Here is a 27,325-nt window from a genome sequence, read left to right as displayed (position 1 = left end):
ACAAGCTGGAACCTGCTCGGTGTGGATGCCAAGAGGATTGTTCTTTGATGAGCTGAATATTGACTAACATTACACTAATATATCCTGATAACCTTTTCCGTGTGTGTACATAACTGTGGTCACATTCATCTGACCGTGTCATTGCTGATCTATGAAATATTTCCCTTTCATGGTACAAAATCACATGTTATACTATCTGCATCTCGTCTTTCTGGAGATGCTAGTGTTACAATGCACACTTCATGTTTAGAGGGGTTGTCACTAGAACAAAGTACATTTTAATAAATAGATCTTGGAATATTAAGTTCCACAATTGGTTATGTTGAAAAAAATGTTTCTGGCTGGGATAATATTATAAATGTGCCCCTGCTATACACTGTTATTTCCTGTGTGGCACGTACTACAGTTCTTGGGCAGGAGAGTGAACATATCAGAAGTGACTTAAGTGAGTATATAAGCGAAAAAGCATGGGCTTGCAACTGCTGCTTTCTCAGGTATCATATTTCCCTGGCTGTTTTATAACAGGAGTGGGTGTTTTTACCATGTCTCCAGCCCTTTGAGCTCATGATAAATAAAGTGAATGAGGTAGGAGCTCCAGCAGCTGAGCTTATACATCACTGAATTGACTTATGATGAGCTCACAGGAATGGAGATGCGTCAGAAGCACTCATTCCTGTGATAAAATAGACAGAAAATGCATTGCTTTAGAAAGCAGCAGTTGCTATCCCATGCTGTTTTGTCTGCATGTACTTTATGATGAGTATAAAAATTTCCCCTGGCCATGAGCTATGGTTTGTGCCGACCATGAACTGGAGCAGCTCTGCATGGTCAGACACAGCCATTACACAGTACATAGCGGGGGCATATTTTTGAGATTATTTCAGCACAGGAACATATTTTTAACGGATCCAATTGTGGAACTTATTATTTCAAGACTTATTAATTAAATTTTACTTTGTTTGTGGGAAAACTCCTTTAAGTGCTATGTCTACTGCTGAGATCAACAATTCTGTATCAGGCTGAATGTACTTTTAGAATATAACTGATTTTCAGTTGGATTCCATTTAAAGTTGTCTACTGTTTTGGCTTTTAAAGACTGCATGTAATGCAGTGAAATGCAGAAATGCTGACTGGGCAGTTCTGTTATCAGCACATTCGACCAGACATCGCAAATACAGTCCCTCTCTGACCTCTGCTAACCTGAATTAAAAAAACAAAAAAAAACCCTAAAATCTAAATAGAATTTGTCCTTGGTTGTCGGACACTGAAGACAGAGAAAGTTGAGCAGCCTGCACTCAAGTGTATAATTTGCAGGCTCTACAAACCAGACCACGATTATGTTTAATGTAAACCAACTTTACATTTGGTTTATGTCTAAAACTACATGCACTGTAATAAAGAAGAGAAAATAAATTTCTTTGAGCTGACTTTTGTCTATGAAAAGCTGTCTACTCCCATGCACCATTTCGTGGTTCATACAGTCTTGATGCAACTCCCCACGGTGTTGCCAGATCATTAATAAAAACAAAAATGTTTGTCTTTGTTAAAGAATATGAATGCCAAAGTGGCAGTGGTGTATTGAGGACTCTCCTTTATGAACTTGAATGGAGAGCTACAGTGTGAAGTGGAGTTCTCGATTCAGGTGGACTCAAGTAGTCTATTCTATAGAGAGCCATTCATCTGAATTCTGAATGTGCACCATTCGTTATTACATGTCACGCACGCAGGTGGAGCATGTGGTTCGTGGACCCATTGTGCCACGGCACCTGGCTTTCCCAGGAGGGGCATAGCTAAGCGGCTACCTGGTTTTCACTGGAGCTCCTGATGGTGGAGTCAGACTTGAACTGCAAGTAGCCGCCAGGTACCACTCCAAGGCAGTCTCTGGTACTGCAGCTACTGAGGTTCGCAGACATGGACTCTGGTTCCTTTCAGACTACACCAGATCTAAATCCTCACGCAGACCGGACACTGACACAGGCTGGATTCGGAGACTGGGATAACAGTCTGGACAACACACATGGGGATAGGTACACGTTCAGACACGCATGTCTCGGGAACTGGTTCAGGTTCCGCCGGAGTGGCTTCGGAGTTCAGGACCTGGCTGCACAAGGGTAAGGGGTTTCGTGTTTAGGACCTGGCTGCACAAGGGCCAGAGTTTGAGGTTCAGGACTGAGTCCTAACAACTCGCTAATGAAACAACTTTGTTTGGGCACCACCTCCCTAATGGGGAGGGTGCCTTTTATACTTGGATGCCTCACAGCTATTGGCTGGGGGCATCTTTGCAGGTGCATGCTGCCCCTTTTAAGAACAGGGGAGCGTGCGCGCATAGCCACACGACTGGGTAGTGCGGCGTGCACAGACAGCAGGGAGCACGTCAAGAACCACACTGCGTGGTCAGGGCGGGGAGTATGTCTGCGTCCCTGCATGGAGGAAGGAGGAGAGCCATGCGGGGACATCGGCATTAGCACTACATTACATTTCACATGATGAGGCTACTACATAAGAAATGCATGTATGTGTCAACTTTTCAACTTCAATACCACTGGGAACCCTGCTATTTCTGAGAACCTCTTGTTAATGTCAGTATGAATTATTAGTTGAAGGGTAACTATAGTTTCAAAATATTTTTTTTATATAATATTATAGGGACTTCAAAGTTCTGTTGATCAGTTGTGGTCTGGGTCCTGATCGCTCAAAACACTGCTTTTAAGTTCAACTTGGAGTGGTGTACGGACTCTTCGTTTCTTATGGATTTTTGGCAAAAATAATTTGTAAATAGGATTTAATTTACATTTTATAACTTCTTGGCTTAAACAGCCTCTACATATCACAGTACCCAAGATGGATAATACATTTAAACATTTGAGCCTCATTCATAAGTGTTTATGCTATAATTCTATCATAAAACAGTTTGCATTGAGTAAAAAAAAAAATTTGCAACTTTTGGTAAGCTCCACCAAAGCGGGCGTGACAACGCTCACCGGACAAGGTGCTGAATCTATCAAGTGGCCTTTGCCTCTAGATAAATTCTGCGCATGTTATACCTGTATTCTCCTCATTTAAAATTGGTGTATAAAATGCCAGTGTTAATGAATTAAGGTCTGGGAGTCTGACTGCTAAGACCCCCCACTGCTTAGGAGACCCTATAAAAGTTAAATGGAGCAGTAGTTGCACATTCTAACGACCGATCAGAAACATACAGATTGAGTGGAATATCCTTGGAATTATGTAATAGTAGTTGAGGACATTTCTCTGGATAAATCTTAATTTGAAGTTGTGGCATGCCCCAGTTTGTATTCATATTGGCAGAGAAAAGAATATTTTTAAATTTCTCTGACCCCCACTTATTTTCTTTAAAGTAGCATGTTATTAAGTTTTGTGGTTTTTCTGGTACTTTGCTATATCAATTTTGGGCATTGCGCTACAAAAAAAAACTTGCTGACAAAGCACTCAGAATGTAAAAAATTCACTTGAAATAGAAATTGAATTACAGAGAAAACATTCCCTTTTCTTTGGTCCTCTGTAACATGTAAAGCTCTACAATTCCTCAAGCATAGTCTCATGATGTGTAATAACAAGAATTATATCTGTATTTTTTATAGCAACTCTGTCATAATCGTGCCAAGTTCATTAACCCTTTTAGGACTTGCCCTTTTAGACCTTTAAAATAAAGCTAATGTTTATTTTTTATATTTCATTGTCTCGTTCTAGGAGATATAGTATTTCTTTTTTTTTTTCCACTTAGCTATATGTTTTATTTTTTTTTTTTCAGGATGAGCTGAATTTGTAAGTGACAGAATTTACTGCTGAGCATGTTTTTGCGGGACAAACTATAGTTTTCACTCGTACTTGTTTTGGGGAGAAACCAGTAATTTTATCACTTTTTTTTTCTGAGGCTTGGGTAAGCAATAAACGACAAAAAAAAAAAATAAAAAATTAAGTTTTCACTGTACAGGATAGAAAATATATATTTTTTCTTTTTTATGTGTCCCGTTCTCCGAGCCATAACTTTGTCAGCTTTTCATTAATAGCGTTGTATGAAGGCTTTTTTTTCTCGACGACAGACTCGGGATTGCGCTACAGTGATGTCGATGGGCTGAGAGTAAGCGCTTTCCCTCTGTCAAACTCCTCATGTACCGCTGTCCCTATTGACACCGGCATGTGAAATGTGAAACTGCTGGATCAGTGAGAACACCAGTTTCAGCAGTTACAGGAGGAGTTTGGCAATGTATATCGGTCACAATGGCTCAGTGGTTAGCACTATTGCTTTGCAGAGCTGGGGTCCTGGGTTCAAATCCCCCAAAGCAACATTTGTAAGGAGTCTGTATGTCCTACACTCCAAAGGCCTACTGATAGGAAATAGATTGTGAGCCTCAATGGGGACAGTGATGATATCTGTTAAGTATTGTGGAATATGATGGTGCTATATAAGCGAGTGTAAATAATAATCAGACGGGCTCTTGCAGCTGATCACCGGTACAGACTGACATGTTCGTCATGCTGATCGCAAACCGACCTTTGATCACGACAGATCTATACATAAGGGGTTAAGGAGGATCTGTTAGGTTATGTTCGTAGATTATTATCTCTGCTGTTTTTTTTTTTGTTTTTTTTTTATAAATCCAAGGTATGGACCTTCTTATATAAGGGCTATTTTTTTTAATCAGGTTTACAAGGGAGCGTGTTTTGTAGGCCTCTTTGTGCGCTTACACTGTGAGCCACACTCCCTTGGTACTAATCATAAAAGTTAGCAATAAATGAAAAGGAACCGTATGGAGGCTTTATCAAAAATAAAAAAACGGAATACTAAGAAGAGTGGTGGGAAGAAAACTGGTCACTTTAAATTGGTAACAGGTCATCTGTAAACACTACTCGCAACGTTTGTTAGTCCGTATAACACGGATGACAATCTCATCGCAATTCTTGGATTGGCTGGCGGCTCTCCTGACCGGAGTGTGACAGCATGTATTTCTATGCTCTGATCAGGAGAGCCGCGGGCCAGTCCGTGCACTGCGATGAGATCGTCGTCCAAGTTATATGGCAATCTGACTGCACTTCCCTTCTCTCAAAAAAACCCTATTTTTTTTTTTTCCCCTTTATTTGACATTGTTGATCGATTCTTAGGATAGGCCATCAACATTGGATTGGTTACCCATCACCCAAACTGCTCACCTGTTATCAGCTCTAGCAGTGACTGGGTGTATACATTGAACAGAGCTACACTGCACAGCGCCATTCAATATGTAGTGTCTGCTGCCGGGTACTGCAGAGCAGCTCCTATTCACTGTTTACATCCAGAGCTTATCGGTGGCCAGATTTCAAACTTCCACTGATCCGATATTGATGACCCATCCTAAAGATACACCATCAGTATTAAATGCCCGGAGAACACCCTCCAGTAGGTGGATCAGCATTATTTGCCCTTCATCACTGTTCCGTTATATCTAGTTATCTAGTCTTTCCTGCCCCAGCTCTGTGATAGAAGGCCAAAATCTTTCTGGGCAGATCTACCATAGTTATAGTTTTCATATGGAGCAGATTACCTTGTACAGATGGTGTTAGGCTGAGTTCACACGATGCGTTTTTAATGCGTTTCCGCGGCGTTTTTGCAGTTGCGGAAACACCGCGGAAACGCATTAAAAACGCATGGTAGAAGGGCAGCAATGTTCCCCAATTGAAATCCGCATGTGCTGTGCCCATGATGCGGATTTTTCCGCAGCGTAAACGCTGCGCTCAAAAATCCGCAGCATGTCAATTAAATTTGCGTTAACGCGGCGTTTTCGCCGCCATTGACTTGCATTAGAACGCGCCAATTCCGCAAGACTGCATTTGTACTTGCGCTATTGGCGCGTTCTAATGTGCGGATGGTACCCGGGTGTAGAGGAGAGGAGAGTCTCCTCCACACCCAGGTACCATTAAAAAAGCTGTAAAACAAGAATAAAATAAAAAATAAATGTATATTTACCTTCTGTTGGCCCGCGCACCGCTCCTGCTTGGTTCCCGGCACTTTGCAGTGAGTTGAAGGACCTGCGCTGACGTCAGAGTCATGTGATGGGTCACGTGACGCTGACGTCGGCAGGTCTTTCAATTCAAAGTTGCCGGCGAGGGAGAACGGATTGAGCAGGACAGCGCGGGCCATCAGAGGGTAAAGTATACATTTATTTTTTATTTTTACCACTCTCTCGGGTCACACTATATAAATCCAAGCCGTTTGCATGGATTTATATAGTGTGACCTAGTTGTCAAGCACTTTCCAAGTGATGCTAAAATCGCCTGGAAAGCGCTTGTCAATCCACATGCGGAAACGCATGTGAATCCGCATGTATTCCGCAGGAAAACCGCATGTACAATCTGCATGCGTTTTTTCTGCCAGGGAGATGCAGAAATGATGCAGAAATTTTCTGCTTCATTTCTGCATCGTGTGCACATACCCTTAGAAGCTGTTTAAAATGATGAGTGTGCAGTAAGGATTATGAAGTCATTCTGGAATTGGCCAGGTGATCTATTTCATGATGTCTACAGCTTACAATGTTCGATCTAGCGACAGATTCTTTTTGAAGGGAACCACTTATTATATTAATGCTGCCCAAACAACTCCATATGGTCCTCAGCCGACATTTTAAAGTGTGTTTTCTCTGAAATGCTGCGATTCAGAAAAAGACATACTTGGCTGCACTCGCGCTGCTTGGCTCTGATTCATGCTACCCGAACCATAGCTGCATGAATGTAACGTTTTTTATTTTTTTACTTTTCCATCGTCATAGCCGTGTGATGATTTTTTTTTATTATTATTATTTGCGGGATGAGTTGTACGTTTGAATGACCCCATCCATTTTATCTTGTGATGTACTGGAAACCGGGAGAAAAATTCCAAATGTGGCAAAATAAAAACAAAAAAGCTCAATTCTGCAATGGTTTTTTTTTATTTACAGCTATCATTTAACTGTAAAAATTACTTGGCATTATGATTCTCAAGGTCAGTACGATCACAGAGATACAAAACATGCCCAGTTTTTATTTCATTTAAGTGGTGAAAAACAATTCAGAAATTTTTGTTGAAAAATGGCGACAGAAGCAAAAATTTACTAGTGTTTTTATTTATTTTTTTTGAGAGCCATAACTTTTTTCAATTTTCGGGATATAGGGCTGTGTAAGGGCTTGATTTTGCTGCCTGAGCTGTTGTTTTTATTGATATCATTTAGGGGTAGAATCAGTGTTTTGATTGCCTCGTATTACATGTTTGATAGATATTTTTGATAGATCGGACTTTTACAAATGCTGTGATACCTAATATGTGTTGTTGTTTTTCTTCATTTTTTATGGGGAGAAGGGGTGATTTTGGATTTTTTTTTTTTTAAACCTTTTTGTTTCTCTTTTTATTGTATTTGTTGATTTCTTGTGCTATATACAGCAATGCCCCAGTATTGCTGTATATAGCAAAAATACCAGTCTCATATGAACGCTAGCAATGGGCTGGCTTTCACATCCGTATCACAGGCACAGGAGCCTTCAGCAGACACCAGCCTGTAATGGCAACCCATCAGCTCCCTGCTATCACGTCACAGCACATAGCAGCATTTACAGGGGGGTACATTATTCTATCGCAGATTAATGGCGGCATTTACCAGGTTAATAGCCCTTGGCTGTTAGAGGCTGATGATGGCTGATTATCACTGCTATCATCTGCCAGCTTGCATCAAAGTTAGTGAGACACTTAGATGTACCCGTACATGACATGTCGGTAAGGGGTTAAATAAATGTTCAGACATTTGCTTTGGAGTTTCAATGTGAATTTGCTACTTAAAATGTGCAACAAAGTACAAGACTAGAGTAAAAAAACAAAAACAAAATCTGCAACAAAGCACAGTACAAAGTTAAGGAATAAGGAGATATGGCTGACAAATCTGTGCACATTTTAAGGCATATTTTTGGAGACTTCTTAAAGGGAATCTATCAGCATGTTTTTGCTATGTAATCTGAGAGCAGCATAATGTAGGGGTAGACACCCTGATTCCAGTGATGTGTCACTAACTGGGCTGTGTTTTGCCTTTTCAATAAAATCTGTTTTATCAGCAGGAAAATATCGCTACAGGACTAGGCGTTGTTTGCCACCTGGTCAGCTTGTTCTGTATAACTCTGCCCCCACCACTGATTTTCAGCTGTCAGTGTACAATGTACATGGAAAGCTGCCAATCAGTGGTGTGGACAGGATTATACAGGGCTCAACATTCAAGCACTGCTAGATCTCCAGCAAAGAAAACTGTCATTGTATCAGAACTGCTGCACCTAGTAAAGTAAGTGACAGATCACTAGAATCAGGGTCTGTAATCTGGAATCACATTACATTGAAAAAAAACCTGCTGCCAGATTTCCCTTAAGAATTAAAACGTAATTTAAACATTCTAGTCAAAATAAAGTACATAGACGCCAGTAAGCCATTATGGTTTTGGACTCATTGGGGACTATTCATCAGAACTGATGCAAAATAAAATTGGAGTCGCTGCTCATAGCAATCATATGCTCTTACTACCCAAGGGACCCTGAGAAATGGTACAAACATCTCCACTTTATCCTGCGCTACTTTTGATAAATCTCCTCCTTTGTCCTAAGAGCAGGAGGACCAGTATACTTAGAGAAATCGACCACCATAAATCACCAAGATTTTAATAAAACTTAATTAAAGCTGGGTTGAAAGGCGTTTTTGTTTTATTTTTTGCATTGGGTTCCTGTTAGGTGACCTGGAGCTGTTAGAGATGATTCATAATCATGGTGTAGAAAGGTCCATGTTCTTTATGTGGTGAATCTGCCTCAATCTTAAAGGGGTTGTCCAACAACATACAGAAGTCATGTAGTTTGAAAATATAAATTAATAAAACTTACTAATATGCTTTATGGCTGATGCAAGGATGGTTTTTAATCTATTAAAAGCTAGCCCCATTCAACATGTCACCAACACATATGGGGACATCATGATGGACAATCAGTGCAGTTTTTCAGAATTAAAGTATATTAGTAAGTTTATATCAATTTACAGGGGAATTTAACAGTTCCTTCCTACAGGTTACAACTGATCACTAGGGGGTCAAGAAGGTGATTTTTTTTTTTTTTTAATAAAAATCCATTTTTCCCCCCTCAGTGTTCATTAGTTACGTAGATCTTTTTTCAATCGATGTAACTAGGTCAATCAAGTTCAACCTTTCTCCACCATTTATACATTATTTTCCTTTTTCCATTGAAGTTTTAGAGAGAATCTGATTAAATTGTGTTCATCTAAGGGCGTGTGGAGATGACCGTTTCAATCGGACGGGTGCTATCCATGGTTTTGACAGCTAGCTCTCATACCCATCTATGGAGCCGTACACATGTCCGCTTTTTTTCCTTGGACAGAGTAGTCCGAGGAAAAATAAAAATCGCAGCATGCAGGGCTCTCCTCTGGGAATCGGAGAGCACTCGCCCATTCGTGTTTTTGGGTCCGTGGAAAACATCGGAACGCACTTGTGATGAAAGCCGGCCGGTGGGTGCAGCTCTCTGGCGCCCCCTTACCTCTCAGGTCAGTCAAGGTACTGCACCTAGAGAAAGTAGTGCCAGGTAGCTGCAACCAGCGCAGGGAACACGGTAGTGTGTTATCCCTTCAACGTCACTAAACCGTAACGTCACTACACAGCACAACTCGCTAGCGCCCTCTTAGCCTCAGGTCAGTCAAGGAACTGCACCTAGGATAAGCGGTCGCCAGGGAGACTGTCCTGTAACCTACTGGGTATCGGGGCCCTCTGTAGTGAGGGCGGTATATATATCTTCCTTGGCCGCACCAGGAATATATATATCTGAACCTCCGACCGTCACTACCAGCCTTCCCCAATCCCCAGTTGGTATGCTGCCACCAGTCCCTATTTTAGATATACGCCCAGTCCGTGAATGGGCCTATATCGGGTCAGGAACCAACCCTGGGTAGCGTTTTTGGCTTGAGCCGAGCTCACACGGACGTGCGTTCGTTATGCAGAATAAAAGGCAGGCCCACAATTACTTGAGGTAATTGATTATAATAATACACTAGATACACGATATACAACTAAATATACACAGGTATAAGGTCAGGCTAAACTATACAACAATGGAATACAACACACAGAATCACCACAGCATATCAGTTACCGGTTTCTTGATTTTCTTGTGACGCAGGGAGAGGATTCTGCGGTCGCAGGCACGGTTCTTTGTTACAGGCTGAGGCCTACCACCGCATGGTCAAACTGCTCCTCCCCTTGGTGGCCTCAGCTGGTGCTCAGATGTTCAGCACCCCACTCTTGGGTCAAGACTGACTTGTCTCTTGTCTGTCCTGCTATCTTACCTGCCCTGTCCCGCCCACTGCTGGTGAGGTCAGCTGACTCAGTCTCCACCCTCAGGTCTAACTTCGATCAGAAGCCCAAATTCTATGGAACCCAATAACTTCTTCTGGGATGGTCTCATGATACCCCCAGGGGTTCCCATGGATTCGGGCCGCCGTAACCGACCTTTTGATATCAATTATGATACCATACGGTCCTCAGGAATGGCTCCGCGCTATATCTTGGCTTCCAGAGCACGTACAAACGTCTACCGCGGAGGCTTGTGTGCGCAATGGCTCCGGGACGCCGTGATATTTTTTTATTGGCCCATCCCATGCAACATGCGTGTACTTTTCATGTTTCTATATCTTATGCCTCCATGCTTGTGACAGACAAAGAAACTAGTCCTATGGGACAAATGGTCAGGTACAGATAGACGAAGCACCCCCCCCTGCTGGCTGTGTTTCCTCTCGAAGTCTTTGAAGCTCCTAGCATTCAAGTGTTAAGTAGGCTTCTTATCTTACAGGAGCCTGGATGGGGGGAAACTATCTAGTTGACGTTTTAACAGAAGGTCCCAAGGGTGGGGGCTGCTGAAGTGTGGCCATCCCTGGATATGATTTATCATTACCAAGATGGCGGCTACAGGTTCATCACACCTCCCCCTATACGAGGGCGCGAGGGGGTAGCACATTCCTGTGTTCCCCCGTGCGTCCTTCTGCACCCTCCCCTTGCCGGGATAACCCGTCAGCGTTACCGTGGTCACGGCCTCTTCTGTGGCGAATGGAGAAGTGGTACTGCTGGAGAGCGAGGCTCCAGCGTAGCAACCTGCCATTCGACCCAGAGACCGTGTGTAACCAGCTGAGGGGGTTGTGGTCCGTCTCCACGGTGAAATGGCTCCCGTACAAGTAGGGCTGCAGACGCTGCAGGGCCCATACAATTGCCAGGCATTCTTTTTCCACCGTGGAGTAAGCCACCTCCCGGGGCAGTAGCTTCCTGCTCAGGTACAAGACAGGATGTTCCTGGCCTGTCGTGTTGACCTGACTTAGCACAGCACCGAGGCCAAAGTCACTGGCGTCGGTCTGTACCACAAACGGCCGGTCGAAGTCGGCAGCTTGCAGTACAGGGGAGCTACTTAGGGCGGCCTTGAGTGCCCCGAAAGCTGTCTCGCAGGCGACTGTCCAGTCGACTGCGACGGGCAGCTTCTTCTTGGTGAGGTCCGTCAGGGGCTTGGCCAGGGTGCTATAGTGTGGGACGAACCTCCTATAGTACCCGGCGGTCCCCAAGAAGGACATCACCTGCTTTTTGGTCCTAGGAGTGGGCCAGGATGCGATGGCATCCACTTTCCCCGGTTCTGGCTTCAGAACCCCCCCGCCTACCCGGTGACCCAGGTAGAGGACCTCACTCATGCCCAGCTGGCACTTTTCCGGCTTGATGGTCAAGCCTGCCCGGTGGATCCGACCGAGCACCTGCCGCAGGTGCTCTAGGTGATCCTCCCAAGTGGGACTGAAGACTGCAATATCGTCCAAGTACGCAGCCGCGTACCCTTCAAGTCCCTCAAGCAGCGTATTGACCATCCGCTGAAAAGTGGCAGGGGCATTCTTCATGCCGAATGGCATCACTGTGGACTCGTACAGTCCAAAAGGGGTGATAAAGGCAGAGCGTTCCCTTGCCGCGGGGGTCAGAGGAATCTGCCAGTACCCCCGGCTCAGATCCATGATGGTCAGGTACTTAGCCCCGGCCATCCGATCGAGCAGGTCATCGATGCGTGGTATGGGGAACGCATCGGTGGCCGTTACAGCGTTGAGCCCCCGGTAGTCCACGCAGAACCGTGTAGTTCGGTCCTTCTTTGGTACGAGGACTACAGGCGAGGCCCACGCGCTGCTGGATGCCTGGATCACCCCCAGCTTCAGCATCTCGTCTATCTCTTGGCGCATGTTTCCCTGCACCTCGAAAGAGACCCGATATGCTGAACGCCGGATCGGCGGGTGATCGCCAGTGTCCACGTCGTGGACAGCCATCTCAGTCCTTCCGGGCAGGCTGCTGAACAGCCCCCGGAAGGGGTGCAGGGTGGTCCCCAGCTGGGACCGTTGGTCCTCCGTGAGCTGGTGGCCAACCCCCACATCCTCGATGGACCCACCCGCCTTGGCTTGGGTGAGCAGATCCAGGAGGGTTTCTACCTCTCCTTCCTCGGGAAGGTTGCACACTGGGTGGGCAGTCGCTTCCCGCTCATGATGAGCCTTCATCATGTTCACGTGGAAGGCCTTCCTCCTTCCACGGGCGTGATCCAGGGTGACCAGATAGGTGACGGCATTGAGTTTCTGGTGCACGAAGTAGGGACCTTCCCAGGCTGCCTGAAGCTTGTTCTGTGGTACGGGGACCAGTACCCACACCTTTTGACCCACCTGGTAGGTCCTCTCACAAGCATTCTGGTCGTACCACCGCTTCTGGTCGGCCTGGGCCTGGGCCATATTGTCCTGCACCAGCTTTGCCAAGGCCATCATCCTGTCCCGGTGGCGCACGACATACTCGATGACCGACACCTCGGGGGTGGCCAAATCCCCTTCCCATGCTTCCTTCACCAGAGCCAGGGGGCCCCGTACCCGTCGCCCGTACAGGAGCTCAAAGGGGGAGAACCCCGTTGAGGCCTGCGGAACCTCCCGGTAAGCAAATAGGAGGTGTGGGAGGTAACGCTCCCAGTCTCTCCCGTGGGAGTCGACCAACATCTTAAGCATCTGCTTTAAGGTGCCATTGAACCGCTCACACAGGCCATTAGTCTGTGGGTGATACGGGCTGGCCACCAGATGTTGCACCTGCATTTGCTTACAGAGGGACTCCATCAGCCGCGACATGAACTGGGTCCCTCGGTCGGTGAGCATTTCTTGGGGGAAACCCACTCTGGAGAAGATCTCCAGTAAGGCGGTAGCCACCTTGTCGGCCCGAATGGACGACAAAGCTACCGCTTCCGGGTACCGGGTGGCATAGTCCACTACCGTGAGTATGAAGCATTTCCCGGAGTGGCTGGGAGTGGACAGAGGTCCAATAAGATCCACAGCGACCCTCGAGAAAGGCTCTTCGATGATTGGCAGAGTTACCAGTGGGGCTTTGGGGCGCGGCCCCGCCTTCCCCACCCTCTGACAGGTGTCACACGAACGGCAGTAGGCACCCACCGCGGCTCCCATCCCAGGCCAGTAGAAATGCTGAGCTATCCTGGCCTTGGTTTTAGCGATCCCTAGGTGTCCGGCCATCGGAATCTCGTGTGCGATCCGCAACAATTCCGCCCTGAACGGATAGGGTACCACTAACTGTCGGTCCCTGGGCCACGCCTCCGGTGAACCCTGCTGGACCGTTACCCGGTACAGCCGTCCCTGGTCCCAGACCACACGCTCGCAGTCTGACTCCATGGGAGGCTGTGCCGCCTGTTCCTTGAGAGCTTTCAGGCTGTCGTCTGCTTCCAACGCAGCCTGAAATTCCTGACTTGATGTGGCCAGAATCGACGAAACTGCCACATCCTCCGTCAGCCCCTCCGGGCATGTCACCTGGCCGCTGTCTGACCCGGCAGACACTTGGTCAGAAGTGGGGAAGCCGTCGGACCTCTGCAAGGCTCCTTGGGCTCCGGCGCTCCCACTCCTGGTGACAGCGGCTATGACCGCTGTGACCGTGGGTAGTGCCCGCTTCCCCTCTGTTTCTGACCAAGCCGCCCGATCAGGCAGGCTTCCTAGGCCTTTGGACATCTCGGATGTGGGGAACTCCTGCCCTGGGGTCTTACCTGGCGGCTCCTCTCTTGGGACACCCCCACCCCCCATGGCCTGTTCCTCCCCCTGCAGTGGGCCTATACTCAGCAGCCTGGATACCCCTGGGAGCCCTACACTGCCGGTAGCTGCCCCCCTCTCCATCCCTGAGCTTCCCTCTACAGAATCCTGCCCGCCCCCTCCCTCACCGGAGGACAAGAGGTCACGGCACGCCGGCTGAGCACCTCTGCGGGCATCCCCACACTCCCCACCTGCTTTCACTAACCCTGTTTGTGTTGTGTCTGTGCAGGTGTTACCCTCAGGTTTCACTCCCTCCTCCTCAGCAGGACACACACTACATACAACATGGTTGGCATTAGCAGCAGACAAATCAATACACTCTTGGGGGGCCGAACTTGGGGGTTCAGAGGGTACATACTGCGATACTAGACGCCCCAAGTCGGTCCCTAATAAAACATTTGCGGGAATATTTGGCGTTACTCCCACCTCCCGCATCCCCCTTCCGGCACCCCAGTCCAAATACACCATGGCAACGGGAAGTGCCGGCTCCACGCCTCCAACCCCGGAGACGGAAAGAGTCTTTCCTGGTACCAAGTCCTGGGGGGACACCACCTCAGGCCGTACCAGTGTTCGTTCAGCGCCCGTGTCCCGCAGTCCCATGACCGCAGAACGGCCTATGGTGACGGGTTGGATGTTGTCCAGGGACCTACCACCACCCCCTCCCACACACAAAACATTGGGCGCTCTCTGGGACTGGGATGGGGTCTTTTGGCGCTGGGGACACTCAGCCCTAAAGTGTCCTGGTTTGTTGCATAGATGACAACGTCTTACGTCTGGTCCTTGCCTGGAGAGGGCAACAGGGGGATACACCCCTTGTGTTCTAGGGGCCGGGGAAACAGGGGCATGACTGGGTTTACCCCCTCTCCAGGTGCTGCTGGCAGACTTCTTCAGCTCAGGCGCCCTGTTATTGGCATACTCGTCTGCCAGGGCGGCTGTAGCAGAAGCCCCTGTTGGTTTTCGGTCACGGAGGAACTGTCGGAGGTCCTCTGGGCAGTTCCACAAGAACTGCTCCGTGACGAACAGTTCCTGGACCTCCTGGCGGGTAGTAAGCGCTAGACCCGAGGTCCAGTGCTCTGCGGCTCTCAACAGCGCCCGCATATGATCGGTCCAGGTGTCCTTGGGGCCACGCAGCAGGCTCCGGAACTTCTGGCGGTACGACTCGGGAGTGAGGTTGTACTGCCGGATCAGGGCCCGCTTGATGCAGTCGTAGTTCTGTACCTCCCCGGCAGGTAAGTCCCCCAAGGCATCCAGGGACTTACCCCTCAAACGGGGGGTCAGGTATCTGGCCCACTGATCCCGGGCCAGATGGTGCTGAAGACAGGTCCGTTCAAATGCCACCAGAAAGGAGTCCAGGTCCCCATCCTTCTCCAGTAGAGGGAAGTCCTCAGCTCGGACTTTGGACGACTTGGTCTCCTGATGGGTTGGTTGCTCTAGCGGAAGCCCCCGCTGGGCCAGGTCCAGTTGGTGCTGGCGCTCCGCAGCTCGCTCTGCACGCTCCGCAACCTCCCGGCGCTCTGCAGCTTCACGCTCCGCAGCCTCCCGGCGCTCTGCAGCTTCACGCTCCGCAGCCCGCTCCGCAGCCCGCTCCGCAGCCCGCTCTGCACGCTCCTCCTCCGCTGCCTTCTCTGATGCTGCCAGGAGGGTTTTGTAGACGGCATCGCCATGAGACTGGAGACTTGCCATAGCCGCTTGTAAAAGGGCTTGTGATCTGGACAGGCTGGGCTGGGTAGGTGGTGGGCAGCCCACTGCGGGACCGTATACTGGGGACTGGCTCCCTGAGGTGCCCGGGCTGGACTCCTCCTCGCCATGAGTAACAATGTCCTCCCCTCCTGCCACACGGACCGTAGCATTAGCCTCTTGCAGGGTCTTGCTCCTGGTGCCGTCTGCCATCTTGGTAACCGACACCGCTGCAACCCTGAGTTTGCACACACCTTGTTATACTTTTAGCCTGACCGTCTAACGTTGGGCTGACCTTAAGACTCCAGCAGTGGAAGTTACCACTGGCAGTCTTTAGTGCCTGGGAGTAGGGGTCCCACAACACTATTATTCTGCAATCCCACCGCTCTGCCACCAATGTGATGAAAGCCGGCCGGTGGGTGCAGCTCTCTGGCGCCCCCTTACCTCTCAGGTCAGTCAAGGTACTGCACCTAGAGAAAGTAGTGCCAGGTAGCTGCAACCAGCGCAGGGAACACGGTAGTGTGTTATCCCTTCAACGTCACTAAACCGTAACGTCACTACACAGCACAACTCGCTAGCGCCCTCTTAGCCTCAGGTCAGTCAAGGAACTGCACCTAGGATAAGCGGTCGCCAGGGAGACTGTCCTGTAACCTACTGGGTATCGGGGCCCTCTGTAGTGAGGGCGGTATATATATCTTCCTTGGCCGCACCAGGAATATATATATCTGAACCTCTGACCGTCACTACCAGCCTTCCCCAATCCCCAGTTGGTATGCTGCCACCAGTCCCTATTTTAGATATACGCCCAGTCCGTGAATGGGCCTATATCGGGTCAGGAACCAACCCTGGGTAGCGTTTTTGGCTTGAGCCGAGCTCACACGGACGTGCGTTCGTTATGCAGAATAAAAGGCAGGCCCACAATTACTTGAGGTAATTGATTATAATAATACACTAGATACACGATATACAACTAAATATACACAGGTATAAGGTCAGGCTAAACTATACAACAATGGAATACAACACACAGAATCACCACAGCATATCAGTTACCGGTTTCTTGATTTTCTTGTGACGCAGGGAGAGGATTCTGCGGTCGCAGGCACGGTTCTTTGTTACAGGCTGAGGCCTACCACCGCATGGTCAAACTGCTCCTCCCCTTGGTGGCCTCAGCTGGTGCTCAGATGTTCAGCACCCCACTCTTGGGTCAAGACTGACTTGTCTCTTGTCTGTCCTGCTATCTTACCTGCCCTGTCCCGCCCACTGCTGGTGAGGTCAGCTGACTCAGTCTCCACCCTCAGGTCTAACTTCGATCAGAAGCCCAAATTCTATGGAACCCAATAACTTCTTCTGGGATGGTCTCATGATACCCCCAGGGGTTCCCATGGATTCGGGCCGCCGTAACCGACCTTTTGATATCAATTATGATACCATACGGTCCTCAGGAATGGCTCCGCGCTATATCTTGGCTTCCAGAGCACGTACAAACGTCTACCGCGGAGGCTTGTGTGCGCAATGGCTCCGGGACGCCGTGATATTTTTTTATTGGCCCATCCCATGCAACATGCGTGTACTTTTCATGTTTCTATATCTTATGCCTCCATGCTTGTGACAGACAAAGAAACTAGTCCTATGGGACAAATGGTCAGGTACAGATAGACGAAGCACCCCCCCCTGCTGGCTGTGTTTCCTCTCGAAGTCTTTGAAGCTCCTAGCATTCAAGTGTTAAGTAGGCTTCTTATCTTACAGGAGCCTGGATGGGGGGAAACTATCTAGTTGACGTTTTAACAGAAGGTCCCAAGGGTGGGGGCTGCTGAAGTGTGGCCATCCCTGGATATGATTTATCATTACCAAGATGGCGGCTACAGGTTCATCACAGCACTCAATTGACATCAAATTTTCCCAAACGGATTGAATAGAGAAGATGGAGATTTTTAATTTTTTCCCACTCTGATCGGAGTGTGATCAGCATAATCAGACCGATTTTCTCAGATGATGAACATATGGTCGTCTGCACCTGCCCTTACCTACATAGTGTGTGCGTACCTGTCGTCTAGCCGTAAAAAACTTTGCTTTTGGGACAACATATAACTTTTTTCACACAGTATCTTGCCTCATTTAGTATGTTCAAAGGCACCTAGGCATCAAAGCTAAGGCAAAAATGTCTTTAGACTGTGAATTATTGTCCTTTACATGTGCAAGTAGCTTTTCTCTACAGGACAGTCATTGCACATAGAAAAAGCTGGAGCCTCAAACGGAGTTCTGAGATCCCAAGGACAATGTGTAAACCCCATATATATAATTGTTACTCTTCTGTAAGTTGTAGGGTATCCAAAGCATTTCCTTTTTGTAACAGTGTTTTCAGACAGTAGAACAGAATCCTTACAATCCTCATCAATAAATGTCTTTTACAGTATTGCTATGGGATGGACCAGGAAGAAGAGAACAAATATGTGTCCCAGCTTCAAGAGGTTTTCAGCAGCTGTGACACAACGGGCACTGGATACCTGGACAAAGATGAGCTGACAGACCTTTGTCATAAGCTCCATCTAGATGCTCAACTCCCTCTTCTTCTACAAACACTGCTAGGAAATGATCTGCTTGCCAGGGTAAGTCTTCTCTCCATACAATACACTAAGCCCCTTGAGGATTGGGTCATTTTTTTGTTTTTGCGCCTTTATTTCCTCCCTTCCACCTAAAGCTGGAACTTTTATTGAGGGCTTGTTTTATTGTGAAACAAGTTGTAGTTTCAAATTAAAATAAATAATATATTTTTTTTTTGGACTGAAAAAGTACAGAGTGGGAAGAATTGCAGGGGAAACTGAAATTTTGCCTCTTTTTTTTAATTTTTTTTTTATTTTTGCAACCTTTTTATGTTGCAGTAAAAATGACCTGGTAAATTGAGTCTACGAACTTTGAGAGCTGTAATATATATATATTTTTTTTGGTCGACAGCATTGCATCAAGGTGTTGTGGTGTTTTTTTTTTCAGGGAAAAGCTGTAGTTTTAATTATCATTTTGTTTGTGTCCTTATGGCTTTCTGATCGTGAAGTAACATTAGAAAAAAAAAAAAAAGTATACCATTTAGCAAAAAAATGTTTTTTCCTTTCGCCGCTCACCGTATGGAAATATTTTATTAGAAGGGAAATTACATGTAGGCATTCAGCAATAGCAGATATGTTATTGTTTATATCTTTTAGATTTCGCTATGTTAATTTTTTTTATGTTAAAAAACCTCTAAAGCATTCAAAATTATTTTATTAGTTATGTTAGTGGACTTAATCTCTTGATCGTGAACATAATACAGTGCCATAATGTAATATTACGGTCTCTTGTATAATTACTGGTCTCCTATGGAATTCCATGTTGGATGCAGGTAAAGGACACATTGGCCCTACGTAGACTGAATAACATGGACCAGAGGCGCACATAATTTCCAAATTGCCCTAGACGTCCGGAAAATTCATTAAATTGCTTAAGTTCTCTTGTGCAGTCAAGCCTTATGGCATGTTGCGATACTCCTGCACGCTGGGTGGTACCGTTACCATTGCAACCATACTAGGCCAAGCATGTAATGTGCATGGGATAAATTAATTTAAATTGGATTGATGGTCCTGGTACTGATGCCACAACAACTATGGAGCCCAGCGTGCCAGAGCTTCGCATCACGTTAGATCCAAGATCTGGAAAGCAAACTCTTTGGCACGTTATACATCGGCCACAGGAGCTGAGCCCGCGCCTTACAGCACAGATGCCGGCTGCATTAGATTGCTGGCATCCATGAGTAACCTGCAATCGGAGCTAGCACTCTTAAATGCCAAGCGTGACAGCAGAATTGAAAAGGCCTCCAAGATGGCCACCATCAGTTTAGAGCTCATTGCAATGGGATCATGGGGTCCCGATGGTTTGCCGCAGCAGCGATGGGCCTGCCGTGGTATTATTCCTATGAAACCCAGCCTGTCATTGTACATAATGTAGTATTGTAGTACATCATATAACCAATTTAACAAACACCGTACACGGACGTGTCCAACGGATGTGTGAATGTAGCCTAACACAAAGACCAGGAGCCCCATGTCTCTGCAATACACAAGAGAATCCTGCTAATAAAAACGTTTTGAACACCATATTTATGATTCTTGTAGGTTCCAGTGGTCAGCCCTCCCCTCCCCCACCGATCAGCCTATCCTATTGATAAATGATAAACGCAGAACAGCCCCCTTTATGCTCAGTCTGTAAATAGTAGTCAGTACGTTCCCTAGCTCCCTCTAGTGGTGGCTGCATTTCAGACATGAAAAAAGTCTTCTTTTTTCCTTCGGGTGAATGTACTTTTATAAAATAAAGGTCCATTGTCTGTAAATACTGATGGTTTTCTGCATTATTTGCTGTTTATTAACTTTATTAGGATATCTAAATCAAAGCAAACACCCATACTTCTTGATTGACATTATTAGTAGCGTATATTCAATATTTATTTTTACAGAATTGTGTTTGTGTGTGTTCATGTCAAATGTAACTATTTGTAAGAATGGCTTGTATTGTGTGTATTTGTATTTTTCTGTCTGATGTTACTTAGCAGCTCTGTTCTTTGGAAAACTTTCCATTAAAGAATTTGCTGAACCAACACAGTCACATTCCTGCATCTGATGTGATTAATGAGGTTGTCCACTACTTTTACATTGCTGACCTATCCTAAGGATAGTCTATAGGCAAGAGGGATGGAATGGCACTGCAATAATGATATAGGGTATGTAAATGAGCTCATATACTAGAAATAACAAGTGTGAACAAGAGGAAAGACTTCTATCTGGCACCAAGGAGCCCAATAATAATAATTAAAAGGCATATACAAGAAGCAAATGATGTGAAACTATCTTTTATTGTATATAAAGTGCAAAAAAGGACATAAAAACCTAAAAAGGTGGAAAAGTTTAGGGGAAAAACACAGACCACCTGTGCAGGGTCCATATTATAGTAAAAAATGGACACACAGCAATCTCCCACATAGTCCAACAGTTTGGAACAATTACACAGCAATACAGAATGTGAATACATTTCTGTGAATATACTGAACAATACAAATATACATATACTGTATTGTTCAGACTATAAGACGCACCTAGGTTTTAGAGGAGGAAAAATAGAAAAAAAATTTAAGCAAAAAATGTGTTCATGATGCACTGTTATGGGGGGGGGGGCGGGATCTTCTGCTGACACTGTTAGAGGGGTAATGTCCCCCATTTCTGTACTAATATCCCCCATCCTGGTATACATAGCCCACCATCCCCATCCTGGTATACATGGTCCCCCCCCCATCCTGGTGTACGTGGCCCCCCGCCATCCTCAGCTTGGTGTACATATGGCCCCCACCTTCCCCATCCTGGTGCACATATAGCCCCCACCATACCCATCCAGGGGTACATATGGCCTTCTATCATGCTGCACACAATGCCAGCAGAAGATTTCAGCATATAAGCAGCGCATGACGTCACTGCCATGTGCCCCGACACACTGACGTCAGCTGCCAGAATATTCACTGCTCCCCGCGCCCATAGTCCACCCACCTCTATGCACTGAAGCTGGCGCCAAAAGGTGGGCGGGACTATGGGAGTGGAGTACAGTGAATATTCATTTTCTTTAATAGTGGACACACTGAATAGCTGCATCCGCCGGCTCCTGGAGCTGCTCAGGGATCCTGTGTGCCTGCTATTAAAGAGAATGAATATTCACTGTTCTCCACTCCCATAGTCCAACCCACCTCTTGGCGCCAGCTTCAGTGCATAGAGGTTGGTGGGACTATGGTCGTGGGGAGCAGTGAATCTTCATTCTCTTTAAGAATGGGCACACGTGATCACCCGGCGGCTGTGGCTAACAGTGTGCCTGCTATTAAAGAAAATTATTATTCACCGCTCCCTGCTCCCATAGTACCTCGCACCTCTCGGTGCCGGCTTCAGTGCATGGAGGTGGGAGGGACTATGGGTGTGGGAACAATTAATATTAATTTTCTTTAACTGCGGGCACACGTGTTAGCTGCAGCCGCCGGCTCCTGTCTCCTGTGACCCACTCCTCATCCACTGAGGCTCCTCCTCTCGCTCCCCATCCACAGCTGGACTATAAGACGCTGCCCCCTACTTTCCTCCAAACTTTTGAAGGGAAAAAGTGCTTCTTATAGTCCAAAAAATATGGTATATAACTCTGCCTACAGTCACAAAATACGGTACATACTCTGCCTACAGTCACAATCTATCACTCAAAATAGTATATGTGCCAAATGGCAAACGTATCCTAGGAGAATGAAGTGTGAACAAGGTATCCCCCAGTGAAAACAAAACCTTTTTTCCCTTGTAGTCATACGTCAGTTCCTTGATCTGACTTCCATTACAGGTATTTTCACTCTGGGATAGCTTGTTCACACTTCATACTCTTAGGATAGGTTTGCCACTTGGCACACATACTATTTTGACTGATGTGTTGTGACTGTGGGCAGAGTCATATATATGTATATTTGTATTGTTCAGTGTATATAGTATATTCAGAGAAATTTACTCATATTCTGTATTGCTGTTTATTTGTTCCAAACTGTTAGACTAAGTGGGAGATTGTTAGGTGTCCATTTTTTATTATAATATGGACCATGCACAGGTGGTCTTTTTTTTTTTTTTTTTACCCTAAACTTTTCCACCTTTTTAGTGCTTTTATGTCCTTTTTGCACTTTATATACAATAAAGATTGTTTGACATCATTTTTCTCTTGTATATGCCTTTCAACCAATATTATTATTGGGCTACTTGGTGCCAGATATACGTCTTTCCTCTCGTTCACATTTGCTATCCTTAGATCAAATATTGATGACCTATCCTATCTTATCTGGTTCTGACACCCGGCATCCCTGCTGATCAGCTGCCCCGAACCCACTCCTTAGACCACCACCAATTATGAGAACTGAGGTCCCAAGCTACCTATTTGACTGGATTCTGTCTCTAGGTTTTCGTTAAGCCATCTGAGAGCGGCAGAATGTAGGGGCAGAGACCCTGATTCCAGCAATTAATCACTTACTAGGCTATTTGCTGTCGTTTTGATAAAATTCCTGTTTTTGAGATTTGGAAAGAGACCCCGATTTCAACATTGTTGCTTGCTGTAGTTTTGATACATATTTAATCTGCTGAAGATCTAGCGGTTCTCTGCATGCTGAGCTCTGTATAACCCTGTCCACATCACTGATTGGCAGCTTTCTGCCCATGTAGAGTGTACATAGCTGCCAATCAGTGTTGGGGGACAGGGAGTTATACAGATCTCATAAATATGGAAAACTACCTGGCAGCAGGTTTACTAGTCCTCTAGTGATAATCTCCTGCTGATTAAAACTGATTTTTATCCATACTACAGCAAGCAGCCCAGTGACATCATTGGAATCAGAGTCTCAGTCTCTTTATGCTGCTCACAGATTAGGTGGCAAATACCTGAAGAGAGATTCCCTTTAAATGGAGCAGCCGTTGTGCATGTGTACTGTCACTCTACTCAGGTTATGGGACTGACAGAGACAAATTCAGTGCTTGACTATCTCCATCAGTCCAATAGACTTTTAATGAAGCAGCAGAACTACCATGTATGACCACTGCTCCATTTAAACAGTGGACACATGGCTCAATTTTTTATTTTATTTTGTTCGGCTTGGTCCCAGTGATCTGACTCCCAACCATCACACAAATACCTTATGCTTTGGAGAGGTTTGAAGTTGTATTCGGGGTAAAACCTCTTTTAGGATAAAATAGCATTACACCTTAAAACAGCTTTTCCCGTACATACATATTACTTAAGATAATGTTATATTTTTCTCTAGGTGAATTTTGAAGAATTTAAAGAGGGGTTTGTGGCTGTCCTGTCATCAACTATCAACCTCAGCATCTCCGATGATGATGAAAGTAGTTATTTAGAGCCTGGTAAGACAATTACTTCAGTTTAGTACTATATTGTATAATGTACAGTACAAGAAATGGTTACCAGATATGTTCCAGTGTGTGGTAGTTCACAAATTTTTGACAGTAGGTGGCGATGTAGCGAGTTTAACTGATACCACACTAAAATCTCAAAGTATCTGTGTGTAGCCCATGAGGTGTGTATATATAGATACCAATGTCCCTCCAGGTATTTAAGTTACATGATCTTTAAAGAGATTGTGCAGTACTTTTAAGATTGATGACCTATTTTTATGATGTGTCATCAATACGAGACCTGCACCCTCCAGTGGGCAACTGTTCCCGATGCCATCGCTGCCCAGATGTGATCAGTTGCAGAGCTTAAAAGCACAGCTATGTCAGCTGCATAGTGGCACAGAGTGGTACTGCAGATCCACCCCCCATTCATTTGAGTAGGGGCAGATGTGCAATACCCGGCCGCAGCCACTATGCAGTTCCAGGATCTGGGCTCTGCAACTGATCATCACATCCAGCCACCACCTGCACCGGGAACACCCAGCGATCTGTTATTAATGATTGATGCTAAGGCCACATGCACACGTTCAGTATTTGTAAGCCAAAACCAGGAGTGGGTGATAAATACAGAAATGGGACGTGTTTCTATACTATTTTCCTGTGATTGCTTCACTCCTGATTTTGGCTTACAAACACTGAGGTAAGATACTGAACGTGTGAATGTGGCCTAAGAATAGTCCATGAATACTAAAGCACTGGACCACCCTTTTAATAGTTTACCCCTTAACTCCATACCCTATTGCAAAAATATAAATGATGTGTGAAAAATAAAATATAATATTTTTATAGTTTCAAATTGGTTTATTTTAAGAAAATTTATCAGGAGAAAATGGCATATGATGAGCAGAAACCTCTTATAAGCATTAGATGGTGGGTGAGTTAAGGTGCATTCCCTCTTAATTTGTAGTGTATATTTGATGTATATGCTGAAGTCTTCCCTTGTGCATGAACTAAATGTCACCCCTCTGCAACCTGCGTAGGGCTGGTATACGATTACATACTTAGATTTTTTTAATTTTCTGTATAGTCCAGGATGAATGCACATTTTAAAGGGGTTGGCCATCTTAGGTTTATTTTAACAGATGTGTTGGTGGCATGGAATGCATAAATCAATAGTGCAAACAAATTTAACTTTGTAATATATCTTCATAAGAGAGATGTGTTTTTTCTCTCCACTTATGAGCCACTTCTTTCCCTCCCCTTTGCCTCCAGAACTCCTCATCCACTCTGCAAAACAGCTGAAATCTGTCTTAGTCAAAACAAGAAAGACTGCTGACACAGCAAGGTGTCAAGGTCACACATCCTATTATACTTTATGGAGAGGGGAGGAGGATTGAGGAGCGCAGTGCTAGATTCACAGCTACACAGCTCAGTACTGTTGTATAATGTCTTCTATGTTGCTGCTCTCTCTCTTTGTGCACTGTATATGGGAGATATCAAGGTTGGTAGTCTCCTCCCACCAAGTCAGAGATAACTAGAGACTTGTACAAATTTCAGACATTTCTCTGTGAAATGTCATTTCTTTCTGTTGCTATAAAGCGCACACTCCCTGCTATATGGTCTTGTTTTAATAGACTAATATTTTGGGACAGAGTAATGAGTAATTACGTACAGCAGTTGAAAAATAAAATGCTGCCCATGTTATGAGGAAGATTATTTTGGTGCAATCATTTTTGAATTTTCTTATATTTTTTCCCTTTTGTAAATGTAGTAATTCCTGAGGAGGCGCAACCTAAACTTGTGAAGGGGAACAAGAGATATGGCCGCCGGACACATCCTGAGCGAGAAGCTGTTGAAAATGAAGCCAATAAGTATTTGCATGACAAGGACCAGAGGAAAAGTCAGCTTAGACGGTCATCTTCATTGGAGAGCGTAGAGGTAGGAATCCTTCATTGTAGCAGAATCCGCCACTTCAAGACGCAGGAGGTCTTATTGTGATATCTGCTCTTAGGCCAAGAAAATTTTTGTCTTTAAGTAAATGTATGACTGGGCCATCAAACAAATTAGATTAATTAGCCTTTTTGGCATCTCAGGATCGATCATTAAATTGACTTTAAGAGAGAGGTGCTGCAGCGCTGAAAGCAGAGGCCTGGTCCCTACGGCAGTGCTGTGACACTGCGGCTGACGGGGTGCGACGGTCCTTTAGAGGACCCACACCAGGGAGAGACTGAAGTATCAGGGAGCGCCTAGAGAAAGCTCTGCAGGTAATGTCACCTAAGGCTTACCCATGTCAGCAAAATGGCATCGCTGGGTGAACTCTGAGGCAGGACAGGGGTGGGTACAGCTGTCTGTATAGAGCATTACCCCGCCTGCCTGACCCCAGCCATTACAACATATGGAACAGTACTGTTTCCCTTGTTACATGCCTCAAATACAGGCAATCTCAGCAAGGAAAGGGTTACTCTTCGGGGAATGCTGGGTATGTGTAAACTTTCTGCAAGTGATCTGGGAGATGTAATGTGCAGAATGCACCATTTTGGGGAACGACCTTTAAGTAATGTTCAGGACTCTCAGAAGCTACCTCATATCTTCAATTCCTGTCACAGTCAGAGCTGCACTCATAATTCTGCTATATACTGACCGATCTCAAGCTGCAGAGCCTGGCATCTCCCTGCTGTCTGCTGCTGCTTTTATCTATATAGAGCCGTGATCTACAACCTGTGACTTTCCAGCTATTGTGAAACTACAAAACCCAGCATCCCCTGTCCGACTGCAGCTTACGCCATGCTGGGAGTTATAGTTTCAGTTTCTAGAGAGCCACAGGATTGAGATCACTGGAATAATGTCACTCAGGATCAGTACATTGTATACTCCGGTTACACCAGTCGGCTGCATTCACTATTCTGCTGGATGCCTGTATGTAGAATCTCCCTCGTTGCACTCATATATTTGTATATAGCATCACTTATATTATCTTGGTTCAGAATTACATGTTTTATGCTTCAGCCACATCTGACATTGCATTCAGAATTCTGTTGGCTCCCAAAGTGAGTATTTGCTGCATTTTTTACGCTGCATATATTCAATGCACAAAAAAGCTCCACATCTTAGGCCTTGTGTGCACTTTCAGTATTTGGTCAGTATTTTACATCACTTCTTTGTTCCTCCCCTGATTTTGGCTTACAATCAGAGGAAAAGTATAATAGAAACACGTTACCACTTCTGCATTTATCACCCACTCCTGGTTTTGGCTTACACATACTGATGTGAAATACTGACCAAATACTAAACGTGTGAACGTGGCCTTACAGTCCCAGTTAAGTGGATGGGATTTATAGAAATCTCATTCCCGCTTTTTTTTTTTTACGCAACGTAAATTGACCCGCAGTGCCTTTTTTAAATCCACAACATGTGGGTTTCTATTACTGTAAATAGGTGTTTTATTTGATTTGCAGATTTTCCCAAAAATTTGAATGAGGTGAGGATAATCTGCAGGTTTAAAAAAAAAAAAAAAAAAAGACATTTGGTGCGTTTCCACAATGGAGATGCAGTAAAAACGCACATGACTTTATCAATAAAGTTTTAT

At 45.6% G+C, this 27,325-nt stretch overlaps 1 protein-coding gene across 2 annotated transcripts in view; it reads left to right on the top strand.

Annotated features, from left to right (window-relative positions):
* NINL (ninein like) overlaps nucleotides 1–27,325 on the top strand; it is a 170,578-nt gene that overhangs the window by 28,306 nt on the left and 114,947 nt on the right. For both annotated transcript variants that reach the window (XM_073672517.1, XM_073672516.1), the window contains exons 2-4: nucleotides 18,223–18,417; nucleotides 23,649–23,748; nucleotides 25,511–25,677. In XM_073672517.1, the coding sequence (XP_073528618.1) occupies nucleotides 18,235–18,417; nucleotides 23,649–23,748; nucleotides 25,511–25,677 (450 nt within the window). In that variant the 5' untranslated portion in view covers nucleotides 18,223–18,234. The remainder of the gene's footprint in view (nucleotides 1–18,222; nucleotides 18,418–23,648; nucleotides 23,749–25,510; nucleotides 25,678–27,325) is intronic.

The sequence above is a fragment of the Phyllobates terribilis genome, unplaced genomic scaffold, assembly GCF_046119375.1.
Source record: "Phyllobates terribilis strain yellow unplaced genomic scaffold, ASM4611937v1 Scaffold_3__8_contigs__length_932513732, whole genome shotgun sequence".
In the NCBI taxonomy this organism is placed as follows: Eukaryota; Metazoa; Chordata; class Amphibia; order Anura; family Dendrobatidae; genus Phyllobates; species Phyllobates terribilis.
Note: the sequence above shows the minus strand (reverse complement) of the source record. Positions and strands in the feature narration are given on the sequence as shown.